At 38.2% G+C, this 22,915-nt stretch overlaps 4 protein-coding genes across 5 annotated transcripts in view; 2 read left to right on the forward strand and 2 right to left on the reverse strand.

Annotated features, from left to right (window-relative positions):
* LOC135159843 (uncharacterized) overlaps positions 1–22,915 on the forward strand; it is a 131,050-nt gene that overhangs the window by 35,658 nt on the left and 72,477 nt on the right. The gene's annotated exons all lie outside the window — the stretch shown is intronic.
* On the reverse strand, positions 10,363–13,124 carry LOC135159841 (slit homolog 1 protein-like). Its single transcript, XM_064115931.1, has 4 exons — positions 12,830–13,124; positions 12,160–12,516; positions 11,222–11,820; positions 10,363–10,892 (listed from the first exon to the last, which is right to left on the reverse strand). Exons 1-4 carry the CDS (start codon positions 12,893–12,895, stop codon positions 10,607–10,609), a joined length of 1,308 nt encoding a protein of 435 aa, XP_063972001.1. The 5' UTR covers positions 12,896–13,124; the 3' UTR covers positions 10,363–10,606.
* On the reverse strand, positions 13,371–17,284 carry LOC135159839 (protein C12orf4 homolog). 2 transcript variants are annotated; one of them, XM_064115926.1, is made up of 10 exons: positions 17,195–17,284; positions 17,062–17,106; positions 15,895–16,428; positions 15,354–15,575; positions 14,948–15,145; positions 14,745–14,863; positions 14,358–14,615; positions 14,159–14,277; positions 13,866–13,991; positions 13,371–13,651 (listed from the first exon to the last, which is right to left on the reverse strand). In XM_064115926.1, the coding sequence occupies exons 3-10, from the start codon at positions 16,392–16,394 to the stop codon at positions 13,538–13,540; spliced, it is 1,656 nt and encodes a 551-aa protein (XP_063971996.1). In that variant the 5' UTR covers positions 16,395–16,428; positions 17,062–17,106; positions 17,195–17,284; the 3' UTR covers positions 13,371–13,537. The 2 variants fall into 2 exon arrangements, with proteins under 2 accessions (XP_063971996.1, XP_063971997.1); XM_064115927.1 differs by lacking the exons at positions 17,062–17,106; positions 17,195–17,284 and adding an exon at positions 16,850–17,020.
* Positions 17,382–19,271, forward strand: LOC135159842 (SUMO-activating enzyme subunit 1). Its single transcript, XM_064115932.1, has 6 exons — positions 17,382–17,570; positions 17,662–17,833; positions 18,037–18,293; positions 18,354–18,526; positions 18,721–18,859; positions 19,014–19,271. Exons 1-6 carry the CDS (start codon positions 17,473–17,475, stop codon positions 19,174–19,176), a joined length of 1,002 nt encoding a protein of 333 aa, XP_063972002.1. The 5' UTR covers positions 17,382–17,472; the 3' UTR covers positions 19,177–19,271.

A 22,915-nucleotide genomic window follows, 5' to 3' on the forward strand; every position in this document is an offset into this window, starting at 1 on the left:
TTGTTCGTTCGAAAATATTATTCCAAAATTTTCGTTCTCTGGCTGTCTGACAGTTTAAATTTTTGAATTCCGAATTATTTTATTGATTAATGTGGGATACATCACGACGAGTGCCGATGGCACTGAGGATAATTTTCCACAGTGGTTTTCTCTTTTGTTAATTTCCAGATGAGGAAATGAATTCAGTAATGAATTTAATTGAAGTTGCGGCAGGTGGAAGTTGTCGAGAATTATCAATAAGATATGACATTTTGAATTACATTTATGATGTTTCTTTCCCTATAATTTCACATTTTTGAGTGAGTCGGGAAACTGGTTTTCCTGCCACTCAAACTGTTGGCATTCCTCATAATAAAGCTGAATCTTCAATATTTGCATTTATCTTTAGATACTATATATACCGATATCGATATCTGTAGATAAGTCTTTCGTGTTTGACGATACACTGCATATTGAGATAATGCGAACCCATAGAATTATCAGCACTCAATGACAAAAAAAATCATCGTTTGAACACTGGGATAAACTTTTCCCCAAGATATTTACAAGGAATATGAAAATGAGATTATGGGGCAAAAGGGAGAGAAAAGAGCTAGCAGACAGCGGACGGATTACCGGTTTTTCTCAGGTATTAGGAGTAGAAGAGATACTCAGTTTTACCCAGATCTCATTCACGGAAAAAGACGCACTTATCATTGGGCGAAATCTCTTAAAATAAACTAAAACAACAATGTAAATAGTGGACCACTTCATCAGGAATTTTTTAGAGTGTAGAAAATTGAATGCACTTTAGTAGATGAAATGGTATTTTTTTTCTGATTTTCTCTAGAAAAAAAATTTGGCCTTTTTTTCGTTTCAACACTCTCTAAAATTGGCCAGTACCATTGCCAATAGACAAAAATCCACATCTGGAAGTAATCTCGTCACAGGTATTCTCTGCCTCACTGTCACCTTTTTTCCATCGTCACTTCCACTTTTATTAACCTCTCCATAATTTATGGTGGGAGGGCAATAACATGGACAGCATCTTTCACTGGATTGGACTGGACTGAATGTTTTCCAAAAGCTCAATGCGGCCTGGTATCGATATTTGAAGGGTAGGTATAAAATCCGGAAAGTGAGACGAAGGACTGAGAGGTACATTGGGTGTACACATGTCCTTGATCAGGTGGGTGGCGCCGTTCCAGTGGTTGGGATTTTGATAAATAGTCTGAAAAATAGTTATCTACACAAAATTGACATTTTCACGCACTAGAAAAAAGTCTCGTCATACGATACATGTTTCAGCTTTTCGTAACTTTATTTGCAAATTGGAATGCGAAAATGACTTCAGTCACTGCTGCAAGGCACCACGATAGATCTGACGTAGAAGTAAGACAGCCATTCACTCAACTAAACTTCTACAATAACGATTACAATTATATATCGTATTTTGTACTCAATGAGTCTATTGACCAGATTGTTTACCACACGCTCCTAATAGAACCCGGTATCGATGTTCGTAGGTATGAAATACATCAATACGATAGATTGAGAGATATACATTGGGCTTATAAATTTCTATAAATCAGGTGTTAGAAACTGAGTGGGCGCATTTGACCCCTTTACCGTGACCAACGAATATCCAAAAAAAAACATGCGTTTATGATTTATGAAGGGAATGGGAAAAGCTCGAAGGATCCTGCCTCTCAGCGAGAGCCATTTCAGTGAAACTACCAAGGAATTGTCGACTGGGGATTCCCCAAAGATATTTAAGTTGGGGTCAGTCACTGGAGGCCAGAAACCGTTGGGAAGTTATCCGAGGCGTTACTGCAGATTTCGCTGTACAAAGATCACAAGTGACAACGATAACCACCAGTAAACCCCCCGATGGGTGAGAGTAAGATTTTACCTGTGAGTGAGAATCGAAAGATGGTAAATACTTATTGGGTCCAATTAGTTGCTGACTGGTGGTGCATTCTCGGTCCCAAAGGGTTATTTGTGAATTTTTTAAAACGTGGATTACGTCGTGGGGTGCATGAAGTTGTTTTGTTCCCTCTTTGAAAGGGTGGGGAATACATTTTGAGACGATGGTTCAAGTTTTTTTTAACGTTAAACTTACCAGTGAACTCCATTGTTACGGTGGAATTGAAAGTTCGAAGACCGCTTAGAAAATTCCCAGTGTAAGGTACAAGGAAGATGATCACTGTACTCGAACTTTCTAGTCAAACTGCTAGACTTACCTATGACAATTTTCTCTTGTGGCCCCACATGCAATCACACTATTAGCAACACCGGATTGGTCGAAAATATAGTGGCGCAGAGGGGGGACCCCACCTTGAAATTGAAAAGTGAGTTGTTATAAGTGAAAAGTGAAACTTGTAAACGAAATAGCATGTTCCGATACAGGTGCGACGGGGTGGTAATTTGTGTAATGTTAGCGGCCAGAGGGGAAACGGGGCCTGCCAATCACACGAGTTAAAACACCTCGTCGCACGTGTATTCAAATAAAATTTTTTGATAATGATGTTACGTTGAACGAATGTCAAACTGTGCTACATTGACAGAATGACTCATTTATGCAAAATAGAATTTGTTAAGTGTTAACGAATGGTTAAATTGCATATACACGAATAGAGTTCTGGATGATTCTATTACGGTTCTACACGAATAGAGATTAACACCGCAATAAATGCACGAAAATTATGAATAACAATAAAAATGTAGGAAACTAGGAAAAGTTGAATTCATGAAACGATACTATTGTGTACAATTGTATTCTCAATAGAATCAACGATAATGGATTGCATTATAGCATGCGGTATTACGGAATATCGTGAAATGGTGTGATATTCCTAGAGCCACCAGTTACACCATTCCATCATGCATCCGACCCTCCGATTACTCGGGATCGATTCATCGCGTGTCTCCTTTCTCGTATTTACGTTTGAACGAATCGTGCACTATCTCTCGACAAATAACATCGCAGTGGCCATTGTATTTTTTGGACATCGTCAGGCTGTCTCCCAGCGGTGTGTGTCCCATACCGACGAAATTAATTTCAGTTTCGTATTACTCTGAGAAATGAAAATGGAAGTCGTGATAACATCGGAAGTGATTAATGACGTTATATTCATTTCACACCCAGTGAATTATATTTTTACGTGTCAAATGCCGGGTGATGGATTGTACCGCCTAATGGGAGAATAGAGAAGTGTATATTGTGATTCTACACGAATTTTTATGAATTCTTCAGTTGGAGTTTCATTTCAACGAAAATTGTGCATCAATTGATTGATTTAATGTGGGTTATTTTATAGCAAAAATCATAGAGACCTGTTTTGCAATTTTAGTGATTGCCTCGGTATTAGAGAATAATTTTTTGGTTTGGAAATAGTGGCAATGGGGGAGTTGAGCTTCTCTACATGAAAATAAGACTTTATAAATGAGAGTTATCAAACCGTCGAACATCACCCTTTGCATATTCCAGTATAATCCTTCGAATAAGCCTCTGGGGCATCTCGTGCATTGGAGATACAGAGTGTCCTGAGGTTTATTGCATATTCAATTACTACCTAATGGAGCCAGCATGAAACCCTCTTGCCGATCTACACAATCTGGCACTCGTGATACCCTCCCTTCATTTTAACGTCGGTGAAAAACTTATTTTACTTATTCAGCGGTGAACACCGGTAGCAGTCTTATTCCCTCATATGCTAATTTTAAAGTTCTATAATTGCGAAGGTCATTGTATTTTGTCCCACGTACGAACCTCTATTCAAGCGATATTTTAATATAAATGTATTGAGTACGGTATCGAATTGGGGAAATTCAAGTGCTTCAGGTGTATTGTGACTTTTAGTGGTGAATTTCGATTAACGGCTCGCGAATGTTTTCTAGTCGCCAAAAAGCTGCGGAAACCATTCGCTCGTTCTAAATACTTTTGCTCGAGAAATGTGAGTTCCTGTTTCACCCACCCACACCCAACCTGTTTTTCATATGCCACATGCAAGTGAAAATTACGCAACGCTCCGGGAAAATTCCATAATTTTCGGTAGAAATCGTGTGGGAATTTCATGCAATTTTCTAGACTAAATTTTCATTACTGAATTACGTAAAATATTCCGATACACAAATGAACTTGCTTTTGTAATTTTCACTCAAGAAATTTTTTCTCTCACGAGTTCAATCGAATCTGTCGCAACTTTAAAAATAAAAAATAAACTGAGAAAATCGGAGACGTAACCTTAGGATGCATGCATACACGAGCACAAGTGCCTGGCGCCGAGGAAGTACGTCTCTAGGATGTTGTTTGCTCAGGAGCCTTTGGATCGGGGAGAGTCAAACCGAGTGAAACCGTGAGTGGTAAACTCACCGTTAGAAATTCGAGGCTGAAATCCCAGTTGTGTACCGGGGTGTCGGGGCGGGGTGAGTTCAGGGGGAGGGTTAACAAAAAAAAAAGGAGAAAAAATACGAGACAGGGATCGCGGGATGACGAGACGCATCTGCGGTGGCGCCACCGTGAATTTGTTTGTTTTAGTTGGGAGGGCCGGGGTCCGTAGCTGCCCCGGCTTTTTGGTTAACCGCCCCGAGTTAATGAGGTCTTTAACGAGGGTTCGTAACATGGTTCAATGATACTGTTGAAGCGTTTAGTGTTGAAAATCGGGAGTTGATTTTTCCAGTTAAAATTAAAGCTCAAATACGAAATCATAAAATTTCCCCTTGAAAATGTTGAACGTACGTTCCCAATCCATTTTATGTTTTTTCCAATGCGAAAGTCCATGTTGCATTTAATTCCACCTGGAAACACTATTGATGATTTCACGCGTCGATGAAACTGGATATTGCAAACGTATATTTTATTCCCCAACAAATCGCTTGTGAAATGCAACGATTTCAATGTTACAGCGCCGAACGACCAAAAAACATGTAAAATACGAGTAAAAAGAATCGAATTATAGTCAGTGAATTTACTTTAACGGAACACCAGACAATCTCCATCCGTATAGAGACGGATTTTTTCTATTTTCGGAACAACGAGAAATGTGGAAAGTTCTTTTCGAACATTTCTCCTCACGAGAAGTTTCATTTGCCTCCTAAAGACATCAGTATCGTCAATTGAATTTTTTTTTATCTCTCAGTGGATGTTTTCATACCGGCCCAATGATTTACTTTCTTCCCCTTTTTTCGCTACTAAATGCACTCGTTTATTCTCGTTCCCAATGAGCGTTTGGCACTCGTCAGAACCCTGTGGATAAGACGTCAAAAAAGAAATGTCTGTCCCACCATCGACTACTTTCCAGTAGCGCCAGACAACCGGGACACAGGAAATGGCCCCTGGAATCCGATAGTACCGTCACAGAAATACCCATACACCAGTGGATAGACAGCCTCCCGTTCTCTCCACCCACAAGGTGTTTGTTGTTACGTTTCACTCGATCGTGCACTCCCGTTTTAAAACACCTCGGTGGCGTCACAGATGGGAAAAAAAATTTGTAAAAAAGGTAACATCAGCCGAAGTGCTTTTTCACTGGGGCATTAGCGAGTTGACAGAGAGTTTCTTCTCCTGCTAGTTCACCATTCATCGTTAGTCAGCCGGATTGATTTGGGCTGTGTACAATAACAGTTGACTTTTCGATAGCGAAGGATAATGGTGATTAACAATCATTAAGCTATTAACAATTTTATTTGAATTTCGTTACTGAAAAATAGCAGTTTATCGGAATGTTTTTTATCAATAAAATTCTCCCCTTTTTCTCAATCCAATTATTCCGGGACAATTCAGAATCACTGCCTGGAAATATTTATATTCCTGCGATCACGTGATCGTTTATTTCCCATAAATATACTAAACGTGAAAAAATATCAGTGGAATTTTATATTGACTAGAGAATATGATACATGATGAGGAAAGTTCTTGAAAAATCACGTACCTGTTCCTTAATTTGCGTCAAAACAATATTCGGTAAAATATAAGGTACAGTTACGCACTTTTTCAGTGAAATTTCAGGAAAAAGTCCAGAACGTACAATAAAAGGTGCGGAATGTTCGGTAAAAAAAAATGCATAACTGCTCCGTAGTTTTTACTGATTATTGCTTTGACTGGCAGACGACGGAAGAGACACGTAATTTTTCTCTCCGTGTACCATGCCATAGTACTATACTATAATACTATACAATAGTATACTGATACTGAACTATAGAGAATATAATAGGTGAGTAGTATAATTATATTGGCTGAAATTGGAGTGGGGGCAATCGACACGACAAAATTATGACTATCCTCATGCTCATTGGAGTAACTATTTAGGTTATCGATCCTTGGGGGAACTCCCAACCCTCATCGTTTCCAACTAAGCCTGTTAAATTCTACACTTCAACCTGACCACCTAAAGGACGGAAAGGTATCTTAGGATATGTCCCTAAATAAGTGCATGAAACACCCGCACAGGTCCTCCAATGTACCAGCCCTATCTCCGACGAATAGGTACCGATTTTAAGGGTATATCCAGCATTTCGAAAGGCAATGACAATAAACCTCTCGCCATTGAGAATACGGAGGTTATTTCACAGTGCAAAGTGGATATTCCCACGGAGGAGGCGTTAGAGTGCCGTCACCACATCTTGAAGTAATTACATGGCAGTGTGAAGCATCCACCGGGGGCCTTCAAGGTGTCCTATGACCCTCTTAAGATACGAGGTGTAAACAACGATCCGAGAAAACGTGAGGGTCCAGGAGGATCACGGATTACTACTCCACTACTTTACCATCTTTGGGATACCGAGTAGCGGAAAATGGATGGTGAACATCTTGACGAGATAAGATACTCCATTAACCTTAAGGTGATCACCATATGATAGAGAAACATGGCGATGTATCGATTTTCAGGCAGTACTATTGGCTATATATTCGAACAAATGAATGGACTTCCAGCTGAAGTGCGCAAAAGATTACAATGATTTTACAACAACGTAATTCTTATAAAAAAATCGCTCCAAATCGAATTATTTTTAATTCAATCTCAAGTGGCTCCAAGAACTTTGGCTATTTCTTCTCTAGTTAATTACTTCTCCATTTTTCCATAATCAGATTGCGATTTAAGGTCCCATGGATTTCTTTACAAGTTATTTCGGGCCATAAATTCAAATGTTCATGAAACCTCGTTCACTTTGTTTTTCTAGATTAATGATGATCAATACCACAGTGACAATGCACATTAACTGCTATTTAGGATCGATTTCCGATTTAGATCTCCGATATTGAGGATTATTCAGAGTATTAGTCCGGCTACATAACTAATGGACTACTTAAGGTACTTAACTCGGCTTAATTTGGAGGGCACACAATTGTCGTAAAATTTTAGAAATGAACCCATTACTTCACCAATTTACTTCAAAGTTATCCAAAAGATTAAGTAAATTTCTTCCACAGATCGTAACTCATTACCTCACCTCACGGTACCTCACTTTTCGCTGTTATATCTTGACATGCGTTCGCTCTCGTACTTGTCTATGTCTCACTAACACTCGAACGGGTTTCCCAGAGTTTAATTTAAATGCATCCTGATCCCCGATTAATCGTTTTTAATTCCCAAAAGAATTTTTCCCCAACTTCAAGTCGGAAAAAAAAATATCTTGCTCCAGATATCCCCCAACCCCCGAGAACGTGCCGCATCTCAAGTTACGGAGACTTGCGTTCTACACCATCTGAAAATCGGATAATTCGAGTTTCTCGAGTGCAACAATAATGCAGTAGAGGAAGGTGAGAAAAGCAGTGGTTAGAATAGCCCTGGTCAAAAGTATTTAAAGAGTATTATTGAATGGAGACATTTGGCATTGTAAGCCGGACATTTTTTTTTCCCCAACAAGCAATCCGTAAAGATCGCTTGTGCATCCATTGATCGACATAAGCTGCTTGGCCCAAACCTATATACCCCATCTCACTTCATATTTTCCCAAAGTCTGGGCCCCTACCTTGCCCTTCAGTGCCCCTCCATCCCTACCCCTTCGTCTTTATCCCATTGTCATTGAGAGCTAAAATCCGAGTTATTTAGCTCGGAGTTTCACACCTTTGGTGTATAATGCACGACACATTTGTCGACCATTATAACTCAGTATTGTCCAACCTCCGTACCCCACTCTCCCCATTAGTCCACTGGAGTTTGTATCTAGGGGGCAACAAACATTGAGGGGATGCGTGGTAGTGGTGCACACCCGAGGGGAATGTACACACGACGATAGGACACGCAATACCGAATGGAGTATTGTCAAATATATCTACCCTCCTCCATTCCGACATCAGTATTCTGTCCTCTGGTTCTTTCTATTACGGGTACTGAGGGCGGGGATACGCAGGAAATTTTAATAAAAAGAGCGAGAAATAGTGGCGAATTTTACTACACAAAAGGTAATCATAGAACGGAATTCAATTAAAGTAATTCAATTTAAAAAATGGAGGATATCTTATTGTTCAGTCTATTTAAGAGAGATTTTCGTGCCAAAAATGCAATTGCAAAAATTAGTGGAAAACGTGACTTCTATGATGGTAATATTGCGCTTCAATATTATAAATTTTTCTTCCGTACACGGAGAGAAAAATTCTTTAAAAATTACGTGTCTCCGCAATCTGCTCATCAAAACAGTATTCAGTAAAAATTACCGAACATTCCACATCTTTTCTTGAACGTCCCGGACTTTTTCCTGAAATTTCACTGAGAGAGTACTTTACTGTTCTCTAACTTTTATCGATTATTATTTTGACTGGGAGATTACCGAACAGGCACATAATTTTTAGAGAATTTTTCTCTTCAAATAGATTGCCAGATTTTTAAAAACAATCAATCGGATTATCCAGAATTTATAGAATTACCATGAAAATTAAAAAACAAAACTTTTAGTAGCGGAATATAATCGAAGCAAAAGAGCTTCGTTGTAACTAGTACAAGTTCATCGAGAAAGCGTTGATGCGTGCGTAATCCCTCGGTACTTAGCGATACCATCGTTGGGTTTTATTTTCATTATTCAGTTGTTTCCCCGATGTTCCCCATGGACGAGTCATACGAGGCTTACACGCGTAACCCCATGTTTCCATGACGGTTTAATCAGATAAAATTCCCCCTCTCCCATGATCACCGAAAAAAAAAAACATATACAGCGCTGGGCACCAGTCTGCGTCGGTTTTTTGAACATTGTACGGGGGAGAGAGAAGTGTACACAGTATTTTCCCGACCGATTCGAGTATTATAATGCTGTAAACCACATTTCATTGGTTACCGGATGAAATTTGGTGAGGGTGAGGGAGAGAAGAACGGGATAGTATTGCAGTGAGTGAGATTGGTATAATCGGTTGAGTGTTGCGTTCGGGTGGAACGTCAGGGCATGGAATATTATATCCCAACTGCAGGGGATTTAATATGAGATGCTCTGGAGAATGAGGATGACGCGGGGGTTGTATACGGGCCCCCGTCACGGGTAACTCGATAGTCCTCTCCTGTAGAAAGATCATACTTTCGGTACAAAGACTGATCGCTACATCGCTTGCGATCATGGTCGACGTCAGCGAATGGATCTTTATATAGGGCTGTTTGGATAGTGGCCAAAATTTTACAGTTGAGGAGATGATGTCAATGTTTTTGAACATTTACCCGGAATTTTTAACTTGAGCCGTGGTAAATGGGCACCTGTTTTTATTTTCATGATTAGTTTTCCGGTAGCGTGATATATGATGCGGAAAAGGTGAATTGTTGAGTGGTATTTTTCGGGAGATAGACATTGGCCTGAAATTAAATTTTTAATTTCACTACTCATTCCAACCACATTCTCATTGAAAATGGACGAATTTATACATTATTCCATGCAAATGTGTCAACCACTTGAGATCAATCATTCGTCCATGGAATACCAAAATCAAATATTAAAAATCAACGAATAAATCTAGAATATTGATGAGAGATTTCCGTGGAGTAAAAAAATCATACGCAACCCAGGATTTCTCTTACTCTATCATTTATTCTCTCAATAAATGTTTCAGTAAATGTGAATATAAATGAACTTAAATATCTGTTGAACTTGAACATAACCGCGCCATTAACTTGCCTGACTGGTCGTCACCCTCCGCCCCAATGTTAACAATCAGCCCACCACGTGTGTATTTACGCACCGCCTCTTCGTTACGTTGAAATAAAGCGAGAGGAGAGATGAAAAAATATAAAGGAAATTGTATATAGTTGTAGAGTGAAATGAAGGATAGATACACTGGTAGTTCCATTCGAAGGTAGCCAAGCCACTGTAAGCCATTGTACTCAGGTAGACTGTTTTCTTTAGTATCTCCACTGTATCTCCTTTATTAAGGACGAAGGGGTTGAAATGAGCTGAGAGAACATGTCAAATGTATTCTGGAACTTCATGTTTTCCCATTGGTTAATGCACATCCATTGTTGCTGAAAGATACTTCAATAATGGGGGACAATGGTGTTTCACCATCAAGTGAACCATACATTGATTCAAAATTACTACAGTTGACTAGTGCCACTTATAAATAAGTAATTTGACGTTCTTTACGAGCCAACAACAATAACGATTGATATTCAGTTATTTTCTCATTCAATCAACCAAATTTAATGACTTGCTACTCCTCAGCCCTGTCGTCCGTTACTAATATTCTAATTAAGTCGTTGGAGGATTCCACCACGTTTTTGTAACTAACTGTATCACCATTGCGCTTTGGTAGTCTCCAGTGTCTCAGGGGACCTCGCCAGAAGAGCCAGACTCCCGTTAGTATTAAGAAAATTAGGATCACTGACATTGATGCCCAAATCGCTGTGTAGGTGGTTGTTGATATCTCGAGACAGACCAAATCGTGGTTTGGAATTTGGGACAGAAGCCTTCCATGATGTTGCTCAGGTGTGTTACACCTGGAAATCAATTATAGGAAATTGAAAAACTTTATTGATTTCATCCTGGGAAAAAATATTAAATCCCAATGTACGATGTAATTAGTGTGAACAGACGGTTAGGTATTTTTTGTCTGAAGGAAATTTCGGAATCTGGACATGAAACGTTCGTCATGGCCCTATCTCCAAAGATGATTGCCAGTGACATCTTCATTTTAGTGTTCAGACCTCAATTCTGTTTTACCGCAAGGGATAAATTTCACGATTGAAGTGACCGATCCCTCCCAAAAAGGAAATATTGATAATAATTGAGATAATCAGAGAGATTGTGGTTTTTGCGAAGTACTCACGTAATTTCTCGGCTCAATTCGCTCGACAAGTTCAATCGATTAACCCACTGCATCCGGCAATCGCAGTGCCAGGGGTTGTTCTGAAGGTCTACCAATGCGATTCTCTGCATTATTGGCCGAAGATCATCATTCAAGGTCTCCAGGTCACAGCCCTTGACTGAGAGATGATGCAGACGCGGGAGAATTCTATTATTTGGAGGCCAAACTCTGAACTCAGAGAGGATGGGACATCGTTCCATGGAGAGGACCTCTAGCATTGTGAAGTTCTCGAAATCATTTAGGACAATTCCTGTTATGTTCGGCATGAAGTTCAGGTGAAATCGGGCGAGCTGAGGGAGGATGATGTTGTCGGGGTAGAGGATGAAGGTTCCGGATAGATCGAGCTCAAGTAGGGACGAGGGTAGGAAGGGTATGTTGGTGATGGGGTTGAAGGAAATGTTGAGGAATGTTAGATTCGTTAGGGGGCGGAAAAGGGAGTTGGGGATTACTTCTGCACCGATATTGGCTAGATCCAAATGCTTGAGATTCTTCTGAGTTAGGAAAGCTTTCTCGTGGATGTCAATAACTGGATTGTGCGCCATCGAAAGAAACTCAAGGACCTGAAAGCGGATGTGATTAGATATTGGAAGAGAGAAAAATCACGTCTGTTCGGTTATCAGGCACTGGTGTTATCGCTAGTTTTGCTGACACTACTTTGTAATTGAGATAAAAAGTTGTGTATAGTTTTGTGATGTTCTAGCTCGCATAACGTCGTTAAAGCGGTGATTTTGGGGGAGAGTACGGGATGATTTTCCTCTAAGATATTCTGCTTTATTGGTGAGTTATCGCCGTTGCTTTAATTGCTTGTTTAACGAGTGACGCAAAAGACTTTGAAGCCAAAAAAACACTGAATTGTGCCTTACTGATGTGAGACATTCAATTTTAGATTAAGAATGTACCTTCATATGCTCAATCATCGTCTCATTAATAACAGAAATTCTATTGTGAGAGATGTCCACCACCTTCAGCTTGTTGGTTCGCTGATTTAGGGCTTGATCGTCGATATACTCCAAATGATTATGACTGATATTCAAGTATTCGAGGGCATACTCGTCATTACAGAGGAAGAAAAATCGCTGGAGTTGATTCTCAGCCAGATCCAGGCTCTTTAAGTGGTCCAGTTTTGCAGAACAATCGAGAAAACTGTCAAATTCATTTCCTTTCAGATTCAATTCCGTTAGTTCATGAAAGTTCAGGGTGTGTTGAATTTTCACGAAGAAATCTTCTTTTTTTATGTGCCGATAGGACAAGTCTATCTGCAAAATTGATAATTCGTAATGTTTCATATTCTATGGGATGTAACGATTTAAGATACCAAAAAATATTCATCCCCAGTCAAAGTATTTTATGATTTACTTGAACAAATGACGTTATCCTTATCAATATTGTAATTGAACACTACAAAAAAATTATGATAGGTTGCCAATCAGCACGATTGATAAGCCGGCATCTCCTACATCACCATCCCAATTAATAAACTCTTCAAATTAATTATTAATGATTTTTGAAAACTTGAAATATCAGAACTTTCTATCATTGAATTGATAACACATTCTTCTTATCACTCACCTCAGACGTGCTTCCATCCACTGCTATAATCACCCCTGCTAAAATTGTCAGCACACCTGACCACATTTTCAATATTTTCCCTAACAATAAAAAACAAAGATTAAAGGTACTGTATTGAGATTTTCCGGAGGCTGTCTACTCGTGACGAGGCATCAGAATACAAAGAGCGCTCGTGATTTGCTCAACGGGAGAATTCAGTCAGTAACGACCGGGTCATTGAGTTCAGAATTGTGGAAGCTAATGTACAACTCTTTACTTCATGCGATAAATTTATCAAATAATTCCCACTACAGTTGATTAAAAATACTTTAGCTGCCCTCGGGTTTAATATCGAGAAATTCTCTTTTCCCGAAATTCGGCCAATTGGTGATGATGTTTTTTTAATTAATTATGGAAATTTTGATAGGAGCGTTTGGTTCGCTGGACTATTATTAGGAACCAGAGATATATCACTTTTGTGGGTGCAATTTGCCTTATTATCAGCAGTTAAATGAGCAATGAAATAATTTCAGAGTTAAAAGACATTCATAAAAATTATGGATTGTGTTTTAATTGTATATTTATTTATTAAACAGATAACTTATCACAATTATCACCCAAAATTTTTCAATTGTGAGCAAACGAACTGATACTTCATAGCAAAATAAATGTACATATCAATTTATAACGAAAACATTTCTGATAATTGGAATTCAAATATGTAAAAGTTCATTTCTTCGGTGTATTCGGTGCTCCATTTGCCTTGAAAACCAGTGGATTCGAGACTCGGAATATACTTGGGAGCATTGTAGCGAGTGTACCAAAAACTTCTTCAGACATTCCCTGGAATAACAATCCTCAATGAAAATCCATCTAAGGAAAAGTGCTATTTCTATTTTTCTCAATATAAATAATTTATCAGCAATTTGATAAATCTCGATTTACGAGGGGGAAAATATCACAACGGATATTTTGGAAATCAATGAAATACTTATATGACGAAACCTCTTTATCAACAAATCATCAATATTTTTTAAAAAGTGAAAAATGCCTTCACCTTTGGAACTAGAAATTGTAGATTCTTTAGTTCTGCACCCCCCCAAGAGGCCATTTCTATCATAAATCCCTTGACACATTTGAATACAAGCTCTGCACGTTTTGTACACCAGGCAACTGTCATATCCTATAATCCAATTTAAAAAATTAGGATGAAAAATCGATACGTTCGTTAATTACACAGCTGACTCTTGAATTGAAGAAGAAAATTCCTTAGCTTCTCCTATTATTCTCGAGCCGATCTGGTAATTAATAGGTACCGATAATTGCACTGAATTGAAATAAGAGCTTTACTTCTGTCATTTCATGGACAAGTAATACTGGAATTGTGATTGTTGTAACGTCATTAACACAAGCTGTTTTTAAAATATTCCTCAGTCCCAAAATGGCAGGATGTCTTGAGTTGATATCTCCTTTAAAAAAATCGAAATTTGATTAATTAATACTTCACTTAGGTCGCTAATTCTATTGCGTAAATGATCAAGTCTGCTACCTGAACGCAGTGAATCATTAACCACCATATGAAATACTACGTGAACCTGTGCCAAATTAGAATGCCTCGTGATAAAAACATCACCAGTCTGCAGCGATCTAGTTGATGTTGATTTTTTAATCTGATTATCACTTCCCTCTCGATGGTGTGTCTGCCTCCAGGCGACAGCCTCCTTGACATCGTCCTTGATTTTTTCCAGTTGTTCATCGATCGGAGGAAAATGAAACTCAGTAGTCAGTTGGCAGATAGAACACAGTTCTGGAAATGATAACTTCTGGTCAGTTGAAAAATAAATCATCAGATGTGAGTTTCCCAAACAGGGAAACCTGATTTTTTATAACGGTCTGATAGGGGGGAGTCTGTTTAGTCGAGAGATATTATGCTAACCTTTGGTGATGCCGGAATAACTTCCTAAATGATTATCACTCAAAAGAACTAAGCCACAAAGGTCGTTGGAGTATAAGCCTAGAGCTGTCTGTAATCTTTGAGGAGTTGGTTCCATGTGTCTAAAATAAACATTCATTTTTTACTTAATTTATTGAAGGAATCATGCCTTCGTCAAATTCATTGAAAACTCCACTTGTGTTTACCCATTGTTTTTCGTTCTACAAAAATCTAGAACATCTCCTGTTAAAATCCTAATGTTATGCATCTGCTTCATTTGCGAGCCCAGATGTATCGTGAAGCTTTCTTCCAATTGTGGCAAATCCGAGGTGTTTTTAACTGTCTTATTATCGTTATTTGAAAGGAGCTCGGGCACTAGTGGCATTAATACCATTGGAGATTCCCTGAAAGAGTAAAAATAATCATGTAATTAAAAAACACTGACTGAATTGAAAGAACATTGACTACTCAAATTGAAACGAACTAAATCAATTTATAGATATTTTTTTATAACAGTGTTCTTGTTGAATCTGTAGTAATTAAGTATTCAGCGAACGTAAGGCAAATTGGCTTATTTTGTTATAATTTTCTGAATTGCGAATGAATAATTACACTGGTGTTGGTAACATATTAGTTTGCTGTTCCTCGAGTAATCTCATGATCCAATTACGGTATTGACGACGTTGTTCTAATTTAAGCGTGTCAACTCTTGAACCCCAGTGACCCTGTAATAAACTTTGTTCCTCAAAGTGTCTCGCTGCCATTTCGTTGATTGATCTCTCAGTAGATCCAGCCTCCAGAGCCTCGACTGCCACTTTCATTTCGTCAGTTTGTCTATTAACAAATACAAATATTCAGATTGTCTGTTTGAAATTCTCTATTAGACGATTACTAGGACTCCAGTCGTCTTAGAATTTTGAAGTTCGTCTTTGGAAACTTTAATTTACAGATTTTTGGAGTAAAATCTTAAAGCTCTAGGGATATTCAGTTGAATTTGATCTAGAAATTTAAATACTGAAGTTGGTCTCTTTCATTTTGTAGACTAGCCAATTGTGCTTATTCTTTTCTCATGTGAACTAATTTGTCTACTTGTAGAGTTCAATATCACATCGTTCATTATTTAATGTTTGTCATTAAAATAGAAAATGCTAACTTTTGCGTCAGCTGATCGTATTCTCCGTCTCTTATTTGAATAACTTCGGTGACATCCTTTCCATATTTATGCTCTGCCTGGAGAATAGGGTCCAAGGATGGTGAGTGTACCAGTCTGTGATAGGCAGCAGCAAAAAGCTCCTCGTCAGTGGTCCCAATGGGCTCAGCGTACTCAACTGTTTTCGTTTTGTACGCCTTTTCCCATTCCTTCACTATCTTTTCCACATCAAGTTCCCCATTGATCGCAGCATCAATTAGTTTATCATCTCGTTCATCGTAATACTCTTGAGTCCACTTATCCACAGCTTCGGCGAGTGAATTCATCAGGTCGGTTTCCACGTAAGGGGGTAACTTGAATGACGACATTACTCGGTAGGCAAACTCTGTGACATTGCCACGATAGGGTATTTTGATTGGAATTTCCAGAGTATAATTTTCATTCGTTGTGCACGTGGGAAATTCAAAGACGAAGAGCTTCTCCACGTATGGATTCTCTGCCATTTTTATTTAGTAATTTTTCTGATAGGAATTTGAGCTGAAATTTTAAGTCGAGATTCATGAAAATCGGGGAGAAAGTTGATTTATATCAATTGTTAGTGTTCTCTAACACAGTTTTTGATTGATTGTTTTTATGAGATTTCCGGAAAAAATTCCACAAATTAATTCGGTACACTATCATTTACCAAACATAAATTATAATCAAGAGGTTCATTAAATTGATTAACGCCCACTGAATTAATTTTAGCAGTATTGAGAGGCGTTGTGTCTACGAGATAACATGCGCACAATCGAAGGGAAAATAAGAACGTGAAAAATAACTCCAAAGTTGAACGAATTTGCTGCAGTTTATGAATTTCTGCAAGGTCAGATTTCTCAATAGGACAGGGTTAAGAACCCACTGATAATATTGCTCGAATTATCTCTGTATTTATGGATAGCTTTCACTCAACTATTACCAAATATCGTGATAATTCCGATGAACTTAATTCAATAACACATTTTTTTAGTCTGGTTAAATTGCTCTCACTTTTATTACTTTGATTTGACTTATTGAAAAATTTTATCATTTTTATTATCGGGGAGTGAGGACAGACAAGAGTCGCCGAATTATCTTAGCGTTTATTATGTTTAGCTCCATTCAAATATTATCAACAATGATAATACTTACTGTGAACTTGTTTCAATAATTAACAATTTATCAACTGCACCTAACCTATTCTCACCAAAATATTATACGAAATCACTTGACTATTGATGTAAATGCGAGGAAAATATCAACGATAATAAATCAACCTATTTACGTTTGAGATCAGAGATCACTGGATGCGAATCACATTATTGATGATTTATTTTTGGTCATAATTGTCAATTTTGACAGTTCAATTCGCTTTTTAATAAGCTGATTGAGAAGAGAATTCTCCTTCGTCGCGCCAGATGGCAGCGAATTCGCGTTCTTTTACTCCGCTGGTATGATAAACTCTTTTTTATCAACCTCACAACGCGTGAGCGGCACTTTGTAGTTTACAGTGTTAAATCAGTGGTCATAAGTGTATTACGAAAATTTCGTTCTTTATTAAAAATGGTGGAAGAGAAAAACGGTTCGGAGATGCTCACTGATGCAGAGGCTGAGTTGTATGACAGACAGATTCGTCTTTGGGGACTAGAATCACAGAAAAGGTAAGTTATTTTCATCCTAACCTCAAACTTCACCGGCTCCAATACAGGAGGACTATAAACAGTCGTTTTGAACTCAATTTTGGGGTTTTAGGCTGCGTTTGGCGAAGGTCCTTCTCATTGGACTTAATGGATTTGGCGCTGAGGTTGCTAAAAATATTATTCTTGCTGGTATCAAATCCATTAAATTCTTGGACCACAGGGAATTGACGATTGAGGATACATGCTCCCAGTTCTTCGCTGATAGGAAAGATATTGGCAAAAATGTGAGTATACATAAACAATATTTATTCATTCTTGATCCTTTATTTTTAATTCAGTACAAGTATATTATATATTTTGACGAAATTTCCTTCAACTTCTCGCGAGAACTTGTTCAAGAATATTGTCTCGTTGTTTTTATTGTTGAATTGGTTTTAATTTTGTTCCATTGCTCATTATGTTAAGTTTCCATTTAACTTTTCTCTAGAGAGCACAAGCTTCAGTGGAACGAGCCCAGAACCTGAATTCAATGGTTGAAGTTACGGCTGATGATTCCAACATTGACAGCAAGCCAGATACATTCTTCCGGGATTTTGATGTTGTCTGTGCCTCACAGTGTACCATCTCTCAATTGAAGAAAATCAATGCAGCATGCAGAAAGTACAATGTCAAGTTCTTTGCTGGTGATGTCTGGGGAATGTTCGGGTACACGTTCGAGGATCTGTTGACCCATGAATATGCTATGTGAGTGACTAATGAAAGATCTTATGAAATCAGATTGATGTCCAAAATTCATTATTTCAGGGATGTCGTTCAAAATAAGAAGAAAGCAGGACCTGGGTGTGAATCCAGGGACAATGACAGTGTCGACGGACTTGTAAACACTGTAAAGAGAACAGAGAATTTCGTTCCATTTGAGAAAATTCTTAATGCTAAGACATTGCCAAAAAATTCCGAAGTTTATCATTTGTTCCAAAGTAAGTATAATTTACGATTAGAAAAACATTAATAGCTCATAAAGTAATTTGTAAAATCAGGCAAATTTTAATGTACTGTGAAGAAAGAATGTTCTAATGTATAGCGCAGCAAAAATCTCATGTATGCAATAATTTACGGGATTTTGAAACAATATATTTAGAAATTACTTTACGCTTTTGTTCTAAATTTAAAGTAATGATGAACTATCGAGAGAAGCACGGGAAAGATCCTCAGCCAAATGAACGTGAGTCCCAGCTTTCCGAGTTGTCCCAGGAAGCAGAAGCTGTAATAAAAGAATTCGACCTGGGGGATAAAATTAAGGATTTGATCGAGTGAGTAAAAATTATCTGCAATCATTAATGACTCGATTCTGTGAGATAATTACAAGCCCGGATTGAGTATATTCAATGGTATTTTTTAAAGGATCCAGAGAGATTATATAGCTAAGAAATGATTGAATTAGTTACTATTAATTGTAAATTTTAGGGGTGATCTGTATGCTCAAGTGAGTCCAGTCTGCGCAATTCTGGGTGGAGTGATGGGTCAGGAGATTATAAAAGCAGTATCTCAAAAAGAGCCACCACTCCACAACCTCTTCCTCTTTGATCCTGCAACCATGTGTGGAAAGGCCATTCGTCTGGGGCACTAAACCCCGTACCTACAGTATCTCAACTTCCTCATAACAGTTCCATTCGAAACCATTCATTTCAATGTTGAAATATATTTTTCATTTTCAGTACAATACATTTTGTCATAATTTATTCACGAGAGTATGGAAAATCAGTGGACTTTCCATTCTTCTCCACCTGAATCTCTTCCCATTAGGAAAAAATTATAATTTGCTTTAAGTCTCGAATTTGGAAGCCAGATATTTGACTGAATATATTTGTTTTTAATTTCTGAGTAACAGAGATTGAAAAAAACATTTGAATAATCCTCTGAATTAATGTGATTTCTTTTATCATTTTACCTGCAGGTAAATGATGAATATTCTATGACATTCCGTAGAAAATCCGGATTTTGAGTGAACGACCCGAGACGCGAAGAATTGCAGCCCTTATCGTAAGACCCATTTAAATATCTTATTCAGCACCCTTCTTCTCCGTCATTCTAAGAAGAAAGTAAACATTGCCCAGCAATTTTATATTTACTTTCACGGTCTAGCCTGAAAAGATCGTATCCCGGAATTTCCTACACCGCAATTCGCATAATCACCGTCAAGTTTTCTACAAAATAGTCGAGTGATTCGCAGTCACGCCACGTTATCGGTTTTATCTGTCATCCCCGCCAGACGTCGGGTTACTTCCCATGAGTCATAGAAAGGAATGTGAATCCGTACCTCAACCCTAGCATTAACCCAGGTGCTCGGGGAAGATCGATATGACACGTGAGTGCCTCTGGAATGCCCGAGGAAATTTTCCAATGTGGCATAAATATTAGAATAATACTTTGAGCTCATGAATTCGAACAACAACTGTTTCTTTACACCTCTGTTCGCAAACTGGACAGTAACAATTAGGCTTGATTGATGAGGATGTTAAAGTCCACGTCTTGGATGGTTTAACGAGGAACTAAAGTAGCTCGGAGAATGTATCTTAACATTTAGGGGGGATCGTAAAGTTTTGGTTAACCGATTGAATGCCTTGCGAATAGCTTTTTGAAAGACAAACTATTGGAGTTGTTTAATCTTTTGGGGTCGGCTGTAGTATTCGCGGAAGATAATTCCATATTTTTTAGAGTTTCGGGAAATTAGATACGTGAGGAAACTACTAACTGGTGTTTGTGCTCATGAAAATTCTCATTTTGCCACATACTTTGGTTTTATCGTTATCTTGGTAATTTATTTACGGTTTTTCCAGCCCTCCTAGTTGAGGATAAATTCAATTTTTGAATTATTTGGCTGAAATTCGATGGAATTTCCCAACAAACATTCATGGTTTGATGACAAATTTAGCAATATAACCCAAACATTTTTCAATTTTTTCAGTCAACTTTTTAATGAATTTTATTTGCGTTTTGCAAACAGAGCCATAAAAAAAATATATTTGATGATACCACTTTCACTAGGATGCCATATCTCTCGCTGCATTTTACTGCAAATAAATGTATTCATACATCAACACAATGTCATGATAAAATTTGAGTGGTTCTCTCACGTCCTAAAATCCTGAGGTATGAAGCTCTCGTAAAAACGGACTAGACAGTCTCCTTTGGATGGACTATTTTTTCCTTACAACACGTACGTCGTATAATTCGAGTAGTGACCCCCTGGCTACTCGTTTACAGCCCTTAAACCTTTGGGATTTATTCAATCTCTTAATTCACTCGACAAAGGGTTCAGCATTCCCCTAAATTCAAGTTCAAGGGAATAAAACATCGACAATCAAGGGATAATAATAAAAAACTGAGTGATTACTCGTTTCTGTATTTATTATCATCTCATATTAGTGGTAAATTTGTCTGAGTGCAATGAGTTTCACTGTTACATCACGAAAAAAATATTTTTGTGGAACCCCTGTTTATTCCAGAAAAATATTTATTTATTATCCTCAACTTATTACATTCAAATTATGTCAATTATATTATCGTGCAGTGCGCTGACACTTGCCACGATTATCCCGATATTTTTTATCCGCCGTTTTTCTGATGAAACTCGTGAAAACGTTTTGTTTTACGTCACTTCAGGTTATCCCCATGAACAATTAGAGAATGAGAAAAATTTACGATGAAAAAGACTTGCCTTCCAGAGTGAAAAAGTCTGAAAACCCCCGGTGCAATTCGTCGTCAGCAGTTGTAGAAAATAGAACGAAGAATTCTCGAGAAAATGTGATTTTCACGGACAGGTGACTCAATATGCATTTTCGTAGAGGCATTTTTCCAGACACTCGAAGCGTTATCCCTGACATCCGGTTTAGAATGGAAGCGTCGCCAGAAAGTCTTTATGAGACGCGGTCGTTGCTTTCACGAAATCGTCGGGACCCAAGAGGCAAAAGTCGTTTCTTGCAAAAACGAGCGGGAGATGGGTGAGGGAGAGGGGCAAAACGAAATGCCGTATGATAAAACGGCTAAAATGCAAATAACGTCTTGCAGTATACAGCGAAGACATTGCTATTATTATTTCAGGTTTTACTTCGTGTCCGGTTTGAAACTGAAACACGGTAATAAGATGGGATCAACATTCAAACTTGATGGTTTTGGACTCCTTAGACCTCTTTAATGGCCCTCACTCAATGTCCCTCAGGGAGTTTGTCAATTAAACCGGGGAGGGTATCCCTGGTAGTTTTAGCAATTAATTCACAGTGCAAACGAGATGGGGAAATGGCTCGAGGTTGTCATCTGCTGTGGGTCATGGGACAAAGGAGGGCCTCTGGAGTTTTTATTGGTTTTGGTGGTGAGGGGATTTTTAATGTCTCGAGGAGGTAATTATTTCACTGGAAAAAAAACAAATTTTGAATTATTCATAATGATTTTTTTTTCACGAAAAAAAATTGTTTTTCGATAGAAAACAATTACACAAGTGAATAATTCATTGCCAAAATTCAAAGCACTTATTTACCTTTCAACGAAATAAGCTCATCCAGTTCATGAAAAAAATATTTTACCCACGTATCTAACGAGCACATAATTATCCACCGAGCCCCAGTCGTGAAATTGTAATGACATAAATTTACTCCTCTCAATCCACCTAAATTATTCATAAAAATATCCCATGCCACACCGGACAGGTCATTGTCTGACAGTAGATGTCCGGCTTCAGCCCAAGTTAAGTGGATTTTCGTGAGTTTGGAGTATTAAACCACCAAAAAAAAAGTACACACCAATCATCGCACTTTTCGTCGAACTCTCCTGAATGTTTTATGCCCCAGGTCCTTCACTCTCGTTATATCAATGCCCCATTGCCATTCGAACCATTCGCACACAAAAGTTGCGGATTCCCTCAATAGCCAAAAAATATTGTCAAATGGTTGTGGTAGACGTTTCCCCAGAACTCCAGCTCTCTGAAAAAAAAAGTGACAGGGGAAACCTATGTGTTAACCTCCACATAATGGCCTCCAAGTGAATGTTTTTTCTACTTCCTCACTGGTATTCTACCATTTTTTGCCACAACCAGAGGAAATGTGCTATGAGTTACTGCCCCGTCCTCAGCAGTAATAATTCATGCTTTTGTTCGATTTCAGTGCATTATTTTAGTAAAGCTCGGTGCGATTCCTTCTCCATATAATAAACTACCGAGAAATACGTCATGTTTCCTGTTTCCCAAGTTGGAAGTTGTTGGATTCGCGAGTGGTGAGAGGGAGCGCGAGAAGAACAAGAATAAGAAGTAACAGAAAAAAAAATATATTACTCCCTGAAGGGTCGCGTGCAGTGAGAGAGCACTCGGGGGACCC

Source organism: Diachasmimorpha longicaudata, chromosome 2, assembly GCF_034640455.1.
Source record: "Diachasmimorpha longicaudata isolate KC_UGA_2023 chromosome 2, iyDiaLong2, whole genome shotgun sequence".
NCBI lineage: Eukaryota > Metazoa > Arthropoda > Insecta > Hymenoptera > Braconidae > Diachasmimorpha > Diachasmimorpha longicaudata.